This window comes from Clarias gariepinus, unplaced genomic scaffold (assembly GCF_024256425.1).
Source record: "Clarias gariepinus isolate MV-2021 ecotype Netherlands unplaced genomic scaffold, CGAR_prim_01v2 scaffold_33, whole genome shotgun sequence".
NCBI classification, from domain to species: Eukaryota; Metazoa; Chordata; class Actinopteri; order Siluriformes; family Clariidae; genus Clarias; species Clarias gariepinus.
Window position 1 is genome coordinate 397,501 of NW_026521000.1, and position 16,130 is coordinate 413,630.

Genomic DNA, 16,130 nt, shown 5'->3' on the forward strand with positions numbered 1-16,130 from the left:
GACAGAGAGACAGACAGAGAGACAGACAGACAGACAGAGAGACAGAACATAAAGATACCACTAAAAGGACGAGTTCTGACCAATGGAGAAACAAGTGTGACAGCTGTGTGTGTGTGTGTGTGTGTGTGTGTGTGTGTGTGTGTGAGACAGTTGTTACCTGTCTTACTGTTATAAGATTGTCCTAAAACCCAGACCGGCTCTTCACTGTCCGGTAAATCCTCTAAGAACTCTGAGAAGACGTTGATCTGGTTTTCATACTTGGCTAAAACTGGAACAAAGAGACAGGAAGCAGAAACACACACACACACACACACACACAGAGTTACTCCTGAACACACTCACATCTCTCTATTCCTAATAAACTGTCCCTGACTCTTCACACACACACACACACACACTCTTCTGTCTGTTAAATACACTCAGTGTTTTCACTGGGGAGAGCACCTGTGTGTGTGTGTGTGCCCCTTGTTGCCCCTCTGTAACAGTAACTGCCCCCTCGGCCTGAACACCCGCGCGCGCTCTAACCCCCCCTGCGCGCGCTCTTGTACCCCTTACCTGCCTCCATCCTGCCCCAGCAGTGTGTTTAAACTCTCACTCACACACACACACACACACACACACACACACTGAAGCGCGGAATTGTGGGAGATCATGTTCACTTCGCGGCTTCCTCATGTCGGAACAGGACCATCAAAACTACAAACCCCAGGAACCTCGTCAGAACCCCAGGCGCTAAACCTCATTAAAGAGTCGCAAGGCATTCTGGGAGTTGGAGTTTATGCGTGACGATGGCCCTCAGTTTCCGGTCTACGTCATATGTTTTCGTTTTTTAGCTAGCTAGTCAGCGGTGTGTATTACAGCGGAGTGTGTGTGTGTGTGTGTGTGTGTGTGAGAGAGAGAGAGGATTTATTACACGAATATATAAGTAAGTTTCTCCTTTCACTTCGCTGTGTGTTTATAGTCACTGTGCTAATAGCTAACTAGTCAGGACGCTAATGTGTGTGTGTGTGTGTGTGTGTTATGTGGTAAATGTTGGTAGTTTATTGTTGGTTAATTAACGCACACACACACACACGGGTGAGCTCAGTGTGTTATTCAGTAACGTTGGAACTCTTTAACTGATTCTGAGTGTTTAAGGGGGAAGTGTGATGTTAGCTGATGTTTACATTACGTCATTTGGCAGATGCTCTTATCCAGAGCGACTTACATCTTTATCTCATTATACATCTGAGCAGTTGAGGGTTAAGGGCCGCGCTCAAGGGCCCAACAGTGGCAACTTGGTGGTTGTGGGTTTGAACCCGGGATCTTCTGAACCGTAGTCCAACGCCTTAACCACTGAGCTACAGATGTTGGCTGAGCTACCCCTGAGCTACCCCTGAGCTACCACCGAGCTACCCCTGAGCTACCACTGAGCTACCCCCCCGTCAGATGTTGGCTGATGTTGGTTTACTGACAGACAGTCTGTAGAAGTCGCCTGATTTCATCACGGGCTCGTTTGCAGATCCCTTAAATCTCAGGGTGAAACTCTGCTCTGTGTGAGATGATTGTGGTTCCTGTCCTCTCTCTCTCTCTCTCACACACACATCTTCTGTCCTGCTTTATCCTGTATACATGGAGCCTATCCCAGGAGACCAGGTTCCAATCCATCGCAGAGCTCACACACACACACACAAACACACACACACACATACACACTATGGGCCATTTGGAAACACCATTTAGCTTAAACTGCATGTCTTTGGATTGTGGGAGGAAACCCACAACTCACAGACACCACACACACACACACACACACACAGACTCGTGGCGGTCTATAAATTATCGCAACCCAAACCTAACTGATCTGATACACAGCACTGGTATCATGTCTGATTCTGGGTATTTTCCAGTTTAGATGACGTGGTAATCAATATTAAACACACATTTAGGATGAACAGAGCTCTATCAGGGACACTAAGGTTTTCTTCTCTTTGTGATTCATGTTCTGATATTAATAGACTATTACTTGTTAAACGTTTCTTTGTGTTTTCTTGCTGTTGTGCTCCTGTGTGTTTCCCAGACTGCGTGCGCGGCAGCAGCATGTCCTACATGTTCGCCAGCGATTCTCTGCAGGTCACACTGCCGCTCCTGCAGGCCTGCATCGACGGAGACGTGGCCTATGCCAAGCGCCTGCTGGAGACGGGCTGCGACCCAAACACGCGCGACTGCCGGGGACGCTCGGGGATGCACCTGGCTGCGGCGCGTGGAAACGTGGAGATCTGTCGTCTGCTGCACAAGTTCGGCGCCGACCTGCTGGCCACCGACGCTCAGGGCAACACCGCGCTGCACATGTGTGGCCACGTGGACACCATCCAGTTCCTCGTGTCCAACGGGCTCAAGATCGACATCTGGTCAGTGAACGAAGTCGTTTCCTCGTTTCCCTGTCTCTAGGCGCGGTGTTTAATTGTCCACAGTGATGTCATATGATACTGGTATAGCCGGTTGCTATGGGAACAGATCGTTTGTTCCTTTTTTTTTTGTCCGATCTTATCGTTATTGAATGAGCAGTCATCTCTGGGTGGGAGGGGCATACACTCCCTTTCCTGTCAATCACAACAGCACTAGCCAATCATGAGTGTATGTTTGAGAGAGTGTGTGGATCGCCCTCACTTCCGAGTGTGTTACGCCCCCATGTGACGATGCACAAGCAACACTTTGATGAACGGATGCAGTCAGGTGTCTCGGGAGACTCCGCCCTCCATGGTTGGTAGCTGCCATGTGTAGTGGGCAGTGTATGAATTATGAATTCATGTTTACACGACTGTTCATGACCTAATAAGAATAAAGGAAGGGTGGAGAGGAAGGACAGAGAGATGGAAGGATTTTACTGTAAAGGAGAAGAAATATAAAAATGTAAATTTTTAAATGATTACCCGTGTCACTATATTGTCCCTGTGTCACTATACTGTCCCTGTGTCCCTATAAAGTCCTCTGTGTTTTTTTCGTCAGTAATCACAACGGGGCGACCCCTCTGGTCCTGGCGAAGCGGCGCGGCGTGAACAGGAACGCCCTCCGCCTTCTGGAGGGACTGGAAGAGCAGGAGGTCAAGGGCTTCAACCGCAGCTCTCACTCTAGCCTGGACAAGATGCACATAGCAGATAATGAGAGGTCAGCTTACACAATTATTGACCCCCCTATTTAAAAAAAAAAAAAAAATGTTCTTTAAATCTTTCCTAAATGGTAGTTTGCACAGTAATGTATCATTTATACTTATCATTCTACAGGTTACACATGTTTCTTTCTATTAGACCTTTTTGAAATACTATACAGTATATATATATATATATATACAGTGGTGTGAAAAACTATTTGCCCCCTTCCTGATTTCTTATTCTTTTGCATGTTTGTCACACTTAAATGTTTCTGCTCATCAAAAACCGTTAACTATTAGTCAAAGATAACATAATTGAACACAAAATGCAGTTTTTAAATGAAGATTATGTTATTAAGGGAGAAAAAAAACTCCAAATCTACATGGCCCTGTGTGAAAAAGTAATTGCCCCCCCTTGTTAAAAAATAACTTAACTGTGGTTTATCACAGTTAAAAGTTCAATTTCTGTAGTCACCCCCAGGCCTGATTACTGCCACACCTGTTTCAATCAAAAAATCACTTAAATAGGAGCTACCTGACACAGAGAAGTAGACCAAAAGCACCTCAAAAGCTAGACATCATGCCAAGATCCAAAGAAATTCAGAAAAAAATGAGAACAAAAGTAATTGAGATCTATCAGGCTGGTAAAGGTTATAAAGCCATTTCCAAAGCCTTGGGACTCCAGCGAACCACAGTGAGAGCCATTATCCACAAATGGCAAAAACATGGAACAGTGGTGAACCTTCCCAGGAGTGGCCAGCCGACCAAAATTACCCCAAGAGCGCAGAGACAACTCATCCGAGAGGCCACAAAAGACCCCAGGACAACATCTAAAGAACTGCAGGCCTCACTTGCCTCAATTAAGGTCAGTGTTCACGACTCCACCAAAAGAAAGAGACTGGGCAAAAACGGCCTGCATGGCAGATTTCCAAGGCGCAAACCACTTAAGCAAAAAGAACATCAAGGCTCGTCTCAATTTTGCTAAAAAACATCTCAATGATTGCCAAGACTTTTGGGAAAATACCTTGTGGACCGACGAGACAAAAGTTGAACTTTTTGGAAGGTGCGTGTCCCGTTACATCTGGCGTAAAAGTAACACAGCATTTCAGAAAAAGAACACCATACCAACAGTAAAATATGGGGGTGGTAGTGTGATGGTCTGGGGTTGTTTTGCTGCTTCAGGACCTGGATGGCTTGCTGTGATAGATGGAACCATGAATTCTACTGTCTACCAAAAAATCCTGAAGGAGAATGTCCGGCCATCTGTTCGTCAACTCAAGCTGAAGCGATCTTGGGTGCTGCAGCAGGACAATGACCCAAAACACACCAGCAAATCCACCTCTGAATGGCTGAAGAAAAACAAAATGAAGACTTTGGAGTGGCCCAGTCAAAGTCCTGACCTCAATCCTATTAAGATGTTGTGGCATGACCTTAAAAAGGCGGTTCATGCTAGAAAACTCTCAAATAAAGCTGAATTACAACAATTCTGCAAAGATGAGTGGGCCAAAATTCCTCCAGAGCTCTGTAAAAGACTCGTTGCAAGTTATCGCAAACACTTGATTGCAGTTATTGCTGCTAAGGGTGGCCCAATCAGTTATTAGGTTCAGGGGGCAATTACTTTTTCACACAGGGCCATGTAAGTTTGGATTTTTTTTCTCCCTAAATAATAAAAACCATCATTTAAAAACTGCATTTTGTGTTTACTTGTGTTATCTTTGACTAATAGTTAAATGTGTTTGATGATCAGAAACATTTAAGTGTGACAAACATGCAAAAGAATAAGAAATCAGGAAGGGGGCAAATAGTTTTTCACACCACTGTATATATATATATTAGGGGTGCAAAGGATCACAGTCGATCCCTGATGCGTGCAGATCACAACCCACGGTTCGGCATGCACATGACCCGCGGATTAATTGCTTAATTTTTAAACTTGCAATTTAACTTCAATTTTAAAGATTGCTGCGTAGAATGTTAAGTCTATCGATATTGCTTTTTAAGTAATTAATTAGAGGAGCAGAAGAACACGAACAGCCTCCAGCGTCATTCAGTGATCTGTCTGTCTCTCTGTCTGTCTCTCTGTCTGTCTGTCTGTCTGTCTGTATGCAGTATATAAGTGAAATCTAAATGTAGAGTAAAAGTGATGTTATGAACAGTTATGTGTGGGATTTAATAATCTACTAATGCGCTACTGTCTCAATGTAAACAAACACCTGCACCAATAGATGTATGAGAGCATTTTGGCTTCTCTTTAAAATATAATGATGACGGAAGAAGAGTGGTAGACAAAACGGTGTGTGCGGCAATACATCGAGCATGGTCACGGATCTGAAGTGACGTCACTCCGGTGTTCTGTCAGGATGGGAATCACAACGAGCCCAGCAAGCTCACTGCTGCGTGTAACCAGAATCAGAATCATCGCAGCAGACATGAGGCCTTACACTGTTGTGGAAAACAAAGGATTTAAAAACATGTTGGAAGTGCTCGAGCGACGCCAAGAAATATCCACTTCAGCATGAACTTTACGAACAGCATAAAAATAAAATCCTATATCCTTATCAGATGCGTCCTCTATTGTGATCACCACAGACGGGTGGACAACAAGGTCTACAGAAAGCTACGTGCTAACTGTGACTGATCACTACATCACAGCGGAGTGATGCGAATCCGGCGCTACGGACACGCCCCCCTCTACGAGAGTCACACAGATCTAGCGCAGGTCCTGATAGAAGTGGAGCAGAGTGGAAGGTAAAGAGGGACGACGCATGTAGCGATGGTCCAGTCACCACAGATAATCCACCAGAAACCGAGTAAGTGCAGCGACAGAAGCTGGACTGGGGCCGCAGACCTCTTGCTCTGCACATGTGATAAATTTAGCAGGCCAGTGTAAATACCCTCACGTTGGAGAGATGGCAAGACCATACGTTGCTGTGCCACTTGAGTTCCTAGTGAGACGGTGTTCTCCGCGGTGTTCTCCACTGCAAGTGACACAGTGACTGCTAAGAGGTCTACTTTCTCCCCAGAGACTGTGGACATCCTCGTCTTTAACAAACAGAAAGTCTCTTAATATTTGGTCTGTTTTTAGGTCTCAGTTTTTTTACATGCTGCACTTAAACAACTATTAAAGTGTTGAATATTTTATTTTTACAATTTTTTTATTTGGCCGGTTATTTCTTGATTTTATTTTTGTTAAAACCATAGGTTGGCGGCCTTTTTTGCTGATCCGCAAAACAATCTGATCCATGACAGAAAAACCATGATGTGACCAGAACCGTGATTTTAGTGATCCGTTGCACCATTAATATATAGACCAAAATTATTAGCACCCTAAAGCGCATCTGTTCAGTTCAAAAGATCTGATATTTTACATCTAGAAAATATTTTTTAGAATTTTTCATTTCATCACCTCAGCGTCTCTTATTTTAACTATAACACAGTGATGATTAAACATTTAATCATCAATGAACAACACAAAATAATTTTTTGTTTGTTAACCGTGAGAGTTCTCATCATCACTTCCGTTGCAGCAGCTCTAAACGCTCGGCCCTGTGCCAGTCTCTCTTTACTCTCTCTCAAACAAAAATAATCACAGCTTGTCATGTTACTGAGGAACTGCAAAGAAATGTAAAGTCATGTAGGAAATGTCGAGGTACAGCTTTACCTCTGGCTGTTACACAGCAGGAGAATTCTTACAATATTTTTACACACACACACACACACACACACAATCATTATTGAATATAAATAAATGAAACCCTTTTCCGTGTCTGTGAGTAAACGTGTTCCCCCGTGTCCCTCTCCGGCCTCTTCACCCCGTGTCCACCCTGCACACACGTGACCTCCTTGTTCCTTTTCTACAGTGCTATGGAGAGCCATTCGCTCCTCACCCCTCACCTCCACCGCAGTGACGGCGTGTTCTCCAGCTTTCGCACCACGTGGCAGGAGTTTGTGGAGGACCTGGGCTTCTGGAGGGTCCTGTTTCTCCTGCTGTTCATCGCTCTGCTCTCACTCGGCATCGCGTACTACGTCAGCGGCGTCCTGCCTTTCAGCTCCAACCAACTGGAGCTGGTGCGTTAGGAGCGGACTGACGGAGGCGTCGGGGGTGCGCTGATCGAGTCCCAGAGCGCTTTATTAAGAAAGCGTTAATAAAGGAGTGCTTATTTCTGCTCTGTTAATCAGGTTATGATGCGGTTATGCGTTTGTGTAAATTGTCTGAGTTTAGATGCTTTGTGAAGTTTTATTTCTTCCATCGATTATCGCGCATGAGATATTTATCTTTTACATCTGAACATTTACAACCTGATGCTTCACATGGTGTAGAATTATTAATGTAAACACGGCATGAGTTATAATCATCAGATTCAGAAATCTTATTCAGTTTAATGCAGGAAATCATAACACAGTTTATAATTTAATGCTGTTTACAGTAACTCTAAAAGGGAGGGGCTTCCTGTAGGACTATTAACACACAGTGTGTAATGTCTTAAAGACACAGAAACACTACAACCAGAATCTGTTCCTGATTAACTGTGTCGTGACTCTCAGTCCAAATACAAGACTTTAACATTTAACTTCAAATTAAATCAAACTGAATCCTACGTTGTTACTGAGCAGCGCGTCTCTGGCATCCACATCATTATTATTTATAAACAAACTCACTCAGTGAGTGTTCAGACAGCGCCACCTGTAGGATTATAAAGAACCAGTGACGGTTTAACCAGTGACGACTGTGAGCGCGCGGGTGTGTGCAGCTTCTAACGCATGAGACCTTCGATTAATTAGTGCTGGTGTGTGTGTGTGACTGGTGTGTGTGTGTGTGTGTGTGTGTGTGACTGGTGTGTGTGTGTGTGTGTGTGTAAGAGACTGATTGACTCAGAGTTTGGAAAAAAACACGTGTGTGATGTTTGATGATGTAACGCTATAAACATTTGTGTTTCGTCACTCTGAAGCTCCTGCGCTCGTCACAGAGGTTTATATCTGAGACTAATCAGCTGATCACTAGTCACGCCCACTCACACTGAACACCAGATCACTGGCCACGCCCACTCACACTGAACACCAGATCACTGGCCACGCCCACTCACACTGAACACCAGATCACTGGCCACGCCCACTCACACTGAACACCAGATCACTGGCCACGCCCACTCACACTGAACACCAGATCACTGGCCACGCCCACTGAACACCAGATCACTGGCCACACCCACTGAACACCAGATCACTGGCCGCGCCCACTCACACTGAACACCAGATCACTGGCCACACCCACTGAACACCAGATCACTGGCCGCGCCCACTCACACTGAACACCAGATCACTGGCCACGCCCACTCACACTGAACACCAGATCACTGGCCACGCCCACTCACACTGAACACCAGATCACTGGCCACGCCCACTGAACACCAGATCACTGGCCACACCCACTGAACACCAGATCACTGGCCGCGCCCACTCACACTGAACACCAGATCACTGGCCACACCCACTGAACACCAGATCACTGGCCACGCCCACTCACACTGAACACCAGATCACTGGCCACACCCACTGAACACCAGATCACTGGCCACGCCCACTCACACTGAACACCAGATCACTGGCCACGCCCACTCACACTGAACACCAGATCACTGGCCACACCCACTGAACACCAGATCACTGGCCACGCCCACTCACACTGAACACCAGATCACTGGCCACACCCACTGAACACCAGATCACTGGCCACGCCCACTCACACTGAACACCAGACCCCTGACCGATCGAACGCTTCATCTCTATTATAAACATAATAAATAGTAAAAATCAATCTATTTTTGAGTCAGTGTGAGACGTGAATCAGCACACAGTATATAATCACGATTCAGAACTGAATCCCCACCCCTGTGTGTGTGTGTGTGTGTGTGTGAGGTGTTCAGAGAGGACTTGGTGATTTTTAGTGTTTGATTATTTATACTAAGAGCATTAAGTGTTTAAAAAATGCTGCTGCTGGTTCATGAACACAGCTTTGTGTTTAAAGTGTTTTTTTTTTATACTCATTCCAGGATGTGCTGATATAATTTCTATTATTATTTGTAGTATTGTTATAAGCATTATCATCTTGTAAGAAGGCACTAAGTGACATTAATTAAATAATGAACATTAAATCTTAAACAGCGATGTGTTGGTTTCATTAAAACACCTGTTTGTTCTGTTTCTGGATAAGTGTGTGTGTGTGTGTCTCTGAGCTGGGGTGAGAGAGTGTGAGAGGGGCGTGTCTGTCCAGCAGCGAGCGGTGGGTGTGGTCACGTGTCTCCAGACGTCTCTCAACACGTCTGCGCTCTGAGAATTGTGTGTCTTAATGTTTCCCTCCAAATAACAGGTTAAGATTAAAGGGTTTAATTGCTGAAGGTGAGAGGTGTGTGTGTGTGTGTGTGAGGCACAGGTGAAGGTTCTCAGGGTTCTGCTCCAGACAGAGCTCATGTGCGGGTCTTTATTGTTGAAAACAAATCCATTCAGTAATCTTTATTTACACACTGTAGAGTAACGACTGATATAAAGCTAAAAATAACTTTAATATAAAAAAGTCTGAGCTCAGCTTCCTCTGGAGGTTCACACGTTCTCCCTGCGTCCCTGTGGGTCCTACTCGGGTCTCCAAATAACATGAGCGCTGGACTACCTAATGCATTGTGTGTGTGTGTGTTTAGCATTCAATTAAGGGTGTATTCTGCATGCTCCTGGAAAACGCTCTGAATCCACCTCACCGATACAGGACTTCTGGAGATAAATAAATGTGTTTATAATAAATATAATTAAATAAACCCTGACACGCTCCAGCTTCTCTAAAACACTTTAAGATTTAATTAAAATCGTCTGCTACAAACACCATATTAAATGTTTCGGCCCAGTTTAGGGTCCAGGTCAAGTCCAGACACGGACCTGTTGTTGGGAAGTGGGAGGAGCCTGGAGAACCCGTCCGAAACCCAGACGGAGACGTGAGACTCCACCCGGGACCGAACCTGCAGCTGGACGAGAGATTCGAGCTGCTCTGATTTACACACTGAGGTTCTGTTTAATAAAACTACACACTGGGTATAAAAGTATTGGGTTTTTTTTAGGTAATAAAAACTACTACAATAAAAATATATACAAATAATAAATACTATTTACAGACTAACACACAGGTTCCACGTTCGGTGTACATTAAGGCCGAGGACAGTGCGGGTCTCTCAGCGCCTCCTCCAGCGCTTCGATGTGAACCAGCGGCATTTTAGCAACTTCAAAGAAAACTCTGTAAAAAACAAGACAAAAAAAACAACCAAAATCAGGAGAGAGAGATGGTGACAAACACTCAGAGATCAGACCGTCGATGTGTTCAGTGTGTTTGATTGACGTACGTGTGAGAGTATTTGTTCTCCACGGCTCGGAGGTTCCGGTCTGAAGGACTGGCCAGCATGGCGTAGAGTCTCCTCACCAGTGGCCCCAGTTCACCCAGTGTGTATCCGCTGTGGTACTGCAGCGCCGGCGTCTGGACCAGAGACATAGTGAGAGTGTGTGTGTAAGGACGAGTGTGTGACATCCATCTGGAGCAGATTTAAAGCAGTGTGTGTTCTGTAGAAGTGTAACGCAATGCCACGGTCTCTCTCTACACATCGCCGTGTTCTCATCGGGATTCAGCTCTGAACAGAGAGGGGGCGTGGCTTAGACATGACGCTGCTGGAAACGCACATAAAAGCCGGTGTTTACTTAATCAATTGGGATTTGGTGATGGTGTTGCACTAAAAACACACACAAGGGTCATTTCTCAGGAAGACGCTTCAAATGACCATCTTCAATACGCGCACGTTAGATCAGTGTTACAGCAGCACGTGTGGAGCGGGTGTGGCTCTCGATCGGCAAGTGTGGAGTGGGTGTGGCTTTCGATCGGCACGTGTGGAGCGGGTGTGGCTTTCAATCGGCAGGTGTGGAGCGGGTGTGGCTTTCGATCGGTGCGTGATAGGCGGGTGTGGCTCTCGATCTGCGCGTGTGGAGCAGATGTGGCTTTCAATCGGTGCGTGAGGAGCGGGTGTGGTTTTTTCGATCGGCAGGTGTGGAGCGGGTGTGGTTTTCGATCGGCAGGTGTGGAGTGGGTGTGGCTCTCGATCGGCGCGTGTGGAGCGGGTGTGGCTTTCAAACGACGCACGTGGAGCGGGTGTGGCTCTCGTTCGGCGCGTGTGGAGCAGATGTGGCTTTCGATCGGTGCGTGAGGAGCGGGTGTGGCTCTCGATCGGCAGGTGTGGAGCGGGTGTGGCTTTCGATCGGCGCGTGTGGAGCGGGTGTGGCTTTCAAACGACGCACGTGGAGCGGGTGTGGCTCTCGATTGGCAGGTGTGGAGCGGGTGTGGCTCTCGTTCGGCGCGTGTGGAGCAGATGTGGCTTTCGATCGGTGCGTGAGGAGCGGGTGTGGCTCTCGATCGGCAGGTGTGGAGCGGGTGTGGCTTTCGATCGGCGCGTGTGGAGCGGGTGTGGCTCTCGATCGGCGCGTGTGGAGCGGGTGTGGCTCTCGATCGGCTTGGTGGAGCGGGTGTGGCTCTCGGTCGGCGCTTGTGAAGCGGGTGGAGCAGGTGTGGCTCTCGATCGGCGCTTGTGGAGTGGGTGTGGCTCTCGATCAGCGGGTGTGGCTCTCGATCGGCTCGTGTGTGGCTCTCACCCATCCTCCCAGGCAGTTGGTGATGAGGGCGAGCAGGAGGCAGGCGGATGCTAAGCGTGATGCTCTTTCCTCCACCAGCTCCAGTTCCAGCAGGCTCAGTTCACACACGTACCGTGCTAAAGTTAGCGTCTCCATGCTAGCACGCGCCACCTGTGGGTTAGGAACATAGTGAGGAATTAAATTTTTTGTTGTTTTTTTCAATTTTTACCCTAATTTAGTCGTGGCCAATTCCTCCCCGTCACTAGGGGGCTCCACATTAAGGCTACTACTACCACTCCGAACCGTGTGACGCCAGCCGACCACATCTTTTTTCGAACTGCTCGCTCACGGACCGTTAGGGGCGGAGTAACACACTCGGAGGACAGCGCTAGCCGCTCCTTCCGCGTGCGCGAGCTCACAGACGCCCCTAAATGGCTGTAGAGCTGTGATTAATGTGGGAGCGCGAGTACCTCTCATCCCTCCCCCCTGAGAGAGCTCGGCCAATCAGCTCTCTCTGTGCCTCCGGCTGTGAGAGTAACGAGGAATTCTTATTTAAAAAAAACTGATTTCATATTCAGCACATTTTTAACACAATCAGGTCTGTTTCAGCAGTTTTTACCGTAGATGTGACTGTAGAGCTGAAAACAGGTGTGTTTGGAGTTTACACACACTTTTAGGAGTTTAATCCAGAGTGTTCTCAGCCATGGGATTTATAATAAACTAAGCGGAGTTTGCTGTAAGTGACAGAGGAGCTCCGAATGCTCTAACCTTTGCGTAGCGTCTGAGAAACCTGTACGGCACAGGGACGTTAATATCGAAGTCGAGACCTTGGAGAATGTTCCTCTCCATAACCAGGAATTCCTGTCTCTGGTAGGCGTCGTCACAAATGTACAGAAAGTCATCGATGCTGGGAGGACGCCGCTCCTGGTACAGAGTGAGGTCATTATATTGTTATTATTATTATAATTATTAAATAGAAAATGAGAAAAGCATCTTATCCCTGACATTTAAATCAAGAACAGCTTCCTCGTGAACACAGAGCTTCTCACACAGATCTCCTGATAAACTGTGCTCTTGTTGTTGTATCGGCTGTAATTCACTGAATAATGTTTATCTGAACAATATGATTATGAATCGTACGTCTTTCCGTGCCATCTTACTTCAAACTTGGCAGCGATGAGCATGGCCGTGGAGCCGATGAGCTGCAGCGACTCCCTCATCACCTCGGTGACGGACAGGTAATGATCCGTCAGCTTCACCGCCAGGTACAGAGTCTCGTGGTTCAGCTCGAAGTTTTCCTGCGTTGCGTTAATAATAATAATAATGACAGTTTTAATTCATTTTTATGATTTATCATTTAAATTATAATAATGTGTAATAATAAACATGTTAATAATCAGTTATAATCAGACATCACAGACACGTCATCACTCAAACTTAGACTTTATGTTTCACTCGAGCAATTTAAAATAAAGTTTAAGTTTAAAATAAGTTAAAATCTTACTGGAGACAGAAACTGTTTACTGAGGATACTGATACAGACAGACAGACAGACAGAGAGACAGGTCCGGATCACAGGACGTTACCTGAACCTCCACCATCCAGTCAATTAGAATTCCTCTCATACCCGCCGTCAGGTCCGGCTGAGTGTGTGTGTAATCGGTCAGGACAAATTTCTCCTGTAGAGCAACAAACACACATTTCACACACACACCTCACACACACCGGAGCTTTGAACTTTATTAACCCCCGCGTTCCATTATCACACTGTTCAAAGCATTTTATTCCAAACCTGAGACAACTCTTCCTCTGAGAGATGGGGGACCCTCACCTCTCTCTCTCTGAGGTAGTCAAAAATATCTTTAGCGTACTCGGGACTCATCAGACAGTCGCCTGCGTGTTCCTTATCAACATCGAACTCTTCCGGGACCTGCAGAAAACACAAGCAGTCGAGTGTAACGTCTCTTTGAGAGAGTGTTTGGAGAGAACATGCAGAGAACATCAACATGAGATCAGAATCGACCACGCCTCTCCACCAGTCTAGACGTCTAAATCAGTGCACTTCAGTCCGATTTAAAACTTTATCACATTATTCAGTAACCTTTAGTTCCTGGACTGCAGGCGGCTCCTGAGGAGGAGGGGACACACCGGCGTAGGATGATGTCGATTCCTCCGTCTGATCCTCAGGGTCTCTGCACTGCTCCTCAGGCGAGGGGTGTTTAGACCTGGAGTAATGAGACTACATAAGACTTCTCCCACCAAGTTATTATTATTATTATTATTATGGATCTGATCATTACACTTTCAGCTTGTTGTTAGTTTTTATAAACACTCTGCTTGTCTGTGTTTTCTTCAGCGGTTGGCTCTTCCTGACATTCTGGAGATTTTTGTTCTGTTTGAGAAAAAATAAAGAAAGAAGGAAAGAAAAGTGGGAATCTGTGCTTCTACAAGAAGTAAACAAACATGACATCACATGACATCACATGACATCACCGTCGTGTGGATTTAATACTGTGTGAGGAATCGGGAAGAACAGGCCGCACTTAAACATCTCCTCCTCACACACACTCCTCCTCCTCACACACACTCCTCCTCCTCACACACACTCCTCCTCCTCCTCACACACTCCTCCTCCTCACACACACTCCTCCTCCTCACACACACTCCTCCTCCTCACACACACTCCTCCTCCTCACACGCACTCCTCCTCCTCACACGCACTCCTCCTCCTCACACACACTCCTCCTCCTCACACGCACTCCTCCTCCTCCTCACACACACTCCTCCTCCTCCTCACACACACTCCTCCTCCTCCTCACACACTCTCCTCCTCCTCCTCACACACTCTCCTCCTCACACACACTCCTCCTCCTCACACACACTCTCCTCCTCCTCACACACACTCCTCCTCCTCCTCACACACACTCCTCCTCACACACCTCCTCCTCACACACACACCTCCTCCTCCTCACACACACTCCTCCTCACACACACCTCCTCCTCCTCACACACTTCTTCTCCTCACACACACCTCCTCCTCCTCACACACTCCTCCTCCTCACACACACCTCCTCCTCCTCACACACACCTCCTCCTCCTCACACACACTCCTCCTCACACACACTCCTCCTCACACACTCCTCCTCCTCACACACTCCTCCTCCTCCTCACACTCCTCCTCCTCACACACTCCTCATGACACACTCATGTTGTTCAAGAAAATCTGTAAAAAAAATCTCTATTTTACTATTCATTCATGACTAGAGCTTTAGTTTTTACTCATAAATATAAAATCAGCTCACTGTGATTAATAGTGTTATTACTTTAAACAGATTAGTGGATGAAAACATTCGAGACAAATCACTGTAACAGTCTGATCTCCCGCGGTTACATAGAACATACAAAACCCAGTGTGAAAACCAGCAGCGAGTTTATTTACACTCATGATTTAGAGAATTGTGGATCTTATTACAATGTGATCCTGGTGACACTTATAATAATAATAATAATAATAATAATAATAATAATAGGTATATTTTTTCCACATAAAGTGTCTCTTTAAAATGATCTAAGGTCTATCAGTGTGTGAGTGTGTGTGTGTGTGTGTGTGTGTGTGTCCTTTTAGAGTAAATCTTTAACACAAAGAGCTCCAGGTTGAAGCAGTGAAGTGTGTGAAGGTTCCACGACAGGTTACAGTTCGGTACCTTCGCTCTGAGCGTAAAAGCCTAAAGCTAAAAAGTTTATAGTTTTTTGATTTTACACAACAAGGACTAGGTTACAGAACCAGGACCAGAACCAGAACCGATGTAACAGAACATTACAGATGTGAAAACATCAGCTTACATTTGTAATGTCAACGAAGGCAGATCTCTTCCTGGGAGCGCCCTGTGGAGAGGACGGGGTTCTTTTCACATGAGGAACATCTTCCTGTAACACAGAGGAACATATACATTATACACACACACACACACACACACACTCACACTCACACACACACAGGTCAGAGTGCTCACCTGGTTCTCACTGCCTGTATCCTGGGCTTTAGACCCACAGCAGTGTGTGCTGCGCCGTGCTGGGAAGGGCATGATGTCTAATCTCACACACACACACACACACACACACACACTGCAGCCGTTACTCCTGCTGATCCCCAGGGAGGAAACAATGTAACACACCGCGCCTCTGATCTGATCACTGCTGGGTGTAAAACTCTCAGTCTACACTGTTCAACACCTCACACACACACACATCACTGTCTTTAACACCAACCGCCTCACACAACAGTCAGTTTAAACCGCCGACCAATCAGCAGAAGGAGACGTTTCATTTATGACCAATAGGAGCGGAG

The 16,130-nt window shown here is 46.3% G+C and overlaps 3 protein-coding genes across 6 annotated transcripts in view; 1 reads left to right on the plus strand and 2 right to left on the minus strand.

The window, feature by feature from the left end:
• The window catches only part of atg4a (autophagy related 4A, cysteine peptidase), a 10,318-nt gene extending 9,672 nt beyond the window's left edge, over positions 1–646 (minus strand). The window contains exons 1-2 of one of the 2 annotated variants that reach the window (XM_053490838.1): positions 556–645; positions 158–268 (exon numbers count right to left, since the gene is read on the minus strand). In XM_053490838.1, the coding sequence (XP_053346813.1) occupies positions 158–268; positions 556–565 (121 nt within the window). In that variant the 5' untranslated portion in view covers positions 566–645. Of the gene's footprint in view, positions 1–157; positions 269–555 lie in introns of both variants that reach the window. The other variant, XM_053490837.1, reaches the window with a different exon arrangement.
• Positions 647–805: 159 nt separating this feature from the next.
• ankrd46a (ankyrin repeat domain 46a) lies at positions 806–9,340 on the plus strand. The gene is made up of 4 exons (XM_053490825.1): positions 806–925; positions 2,060–2,390; positions 2,989–3,147; positions 6,991–9,340. Exons 2-4 carry the CDS (start codon positions 2,080–2,082, stop codon positions 7,205–7,207), a joined length of 687 nt encoding a protein of 228 aa, XP_053346800.1. The 5' UTR covers positions 806–925; positions 2,060–2,079; the 3' UTR covers positions 7,208–9,340.
• Positions 9,341–9,525: 185 nt separating this feature from the next.
• On the minus strand, positions 9,526–15,993 carry LOC128517060 (G2/mitotic-specific cyclin-B3-like). Of its 3 annotated transcripts, none has more exons than XM_053490823.1 (12): positions 15,796–15,993; positions 15,626–15,709; positions 14,083–14,174; positions 13,884–14,007; positions 13,614–13,712; positions 13,369–13,461; positions 12,943–13,080; positions 12,551–12,706; positions 11,804–11,953; positions 10,513–10,643; positions 10,294–10,406; positions 9,526–10,140 (listed from the first exon to the last, which is right to left on the minus strand). In XM_053490823.1, the coding sequence occupies exons 1-11, from the start codon at positions 15,865–15,867 to the stop codon at positions 10,319–10,321; spliced, it is 1,227 nt and encodes a 408-aa protein (XP_053346798.1). In that variant the 5' UTR covers positions 15,868–15,993; the 3' UTR covers positions 9,526–10,140; positions 10,294–10,318. The 3 variants fall into 3 exon arrangements, with proteins under 3 accessions (XP_053346798.1, XP_053346797.1, XP_053346796.1); XM_053490822.1 differs by having other exon boundaries at positions 10,286–10,406; XM_053490821.1 differs by having other exon boundaries at positions 9,526–10,406.
• Positions 15,994–16,130: the final 137 nt, after the last annotated feature.

Excerpts from the sequence above, each read along its gene's own strand:
- ankrd46a (XM_053490825.1), top strand. The coding sequence starts at position 2,080 with ATGTCCTACATGTTCGCCAGCGATTCTCTGCAGGTCACACTGCCGCTC. Across the intron at positions 2,391-2,988 it reads GGGCTCAAGATCGACATCTG|TAATCACAACGGGGCGACCC; the intron begins GTCAGTGAACGA and ends TTTTTTCGTCAG. Across the intron at positions 3,148-6,990 it reads CACATAGCAGATAATGAGAG|TGCTATGGAGAGCCATTCGC; the intron begins GTCAGCTTACAC and ends CCTTTTCTACAG.
- LOC128517060 (XM_053490823.1), bottom strand. The coding sequence starts at position 15,867 with ATGCCCTTCCCAGCACGGCGCAGCACACACTGCTGTGGGTCTAAAGCC. Across the intron at positions 13,462-13,613 it reads ACTACCTCAGAGAGAGAGAG|GAGAAATTTGTCCTGACCGA; the intron begins GTGAGGGTCCCC and ends GTTGCTCTACAG. Across the intron at positions 12,707-12,942 it reads TCATCGCTGCCAAGTTTGAA|GAGCGGCGTCCTCCCAGCAT; the intron begins GTAAGATGGCAC and ends ACTCTGTACCAG.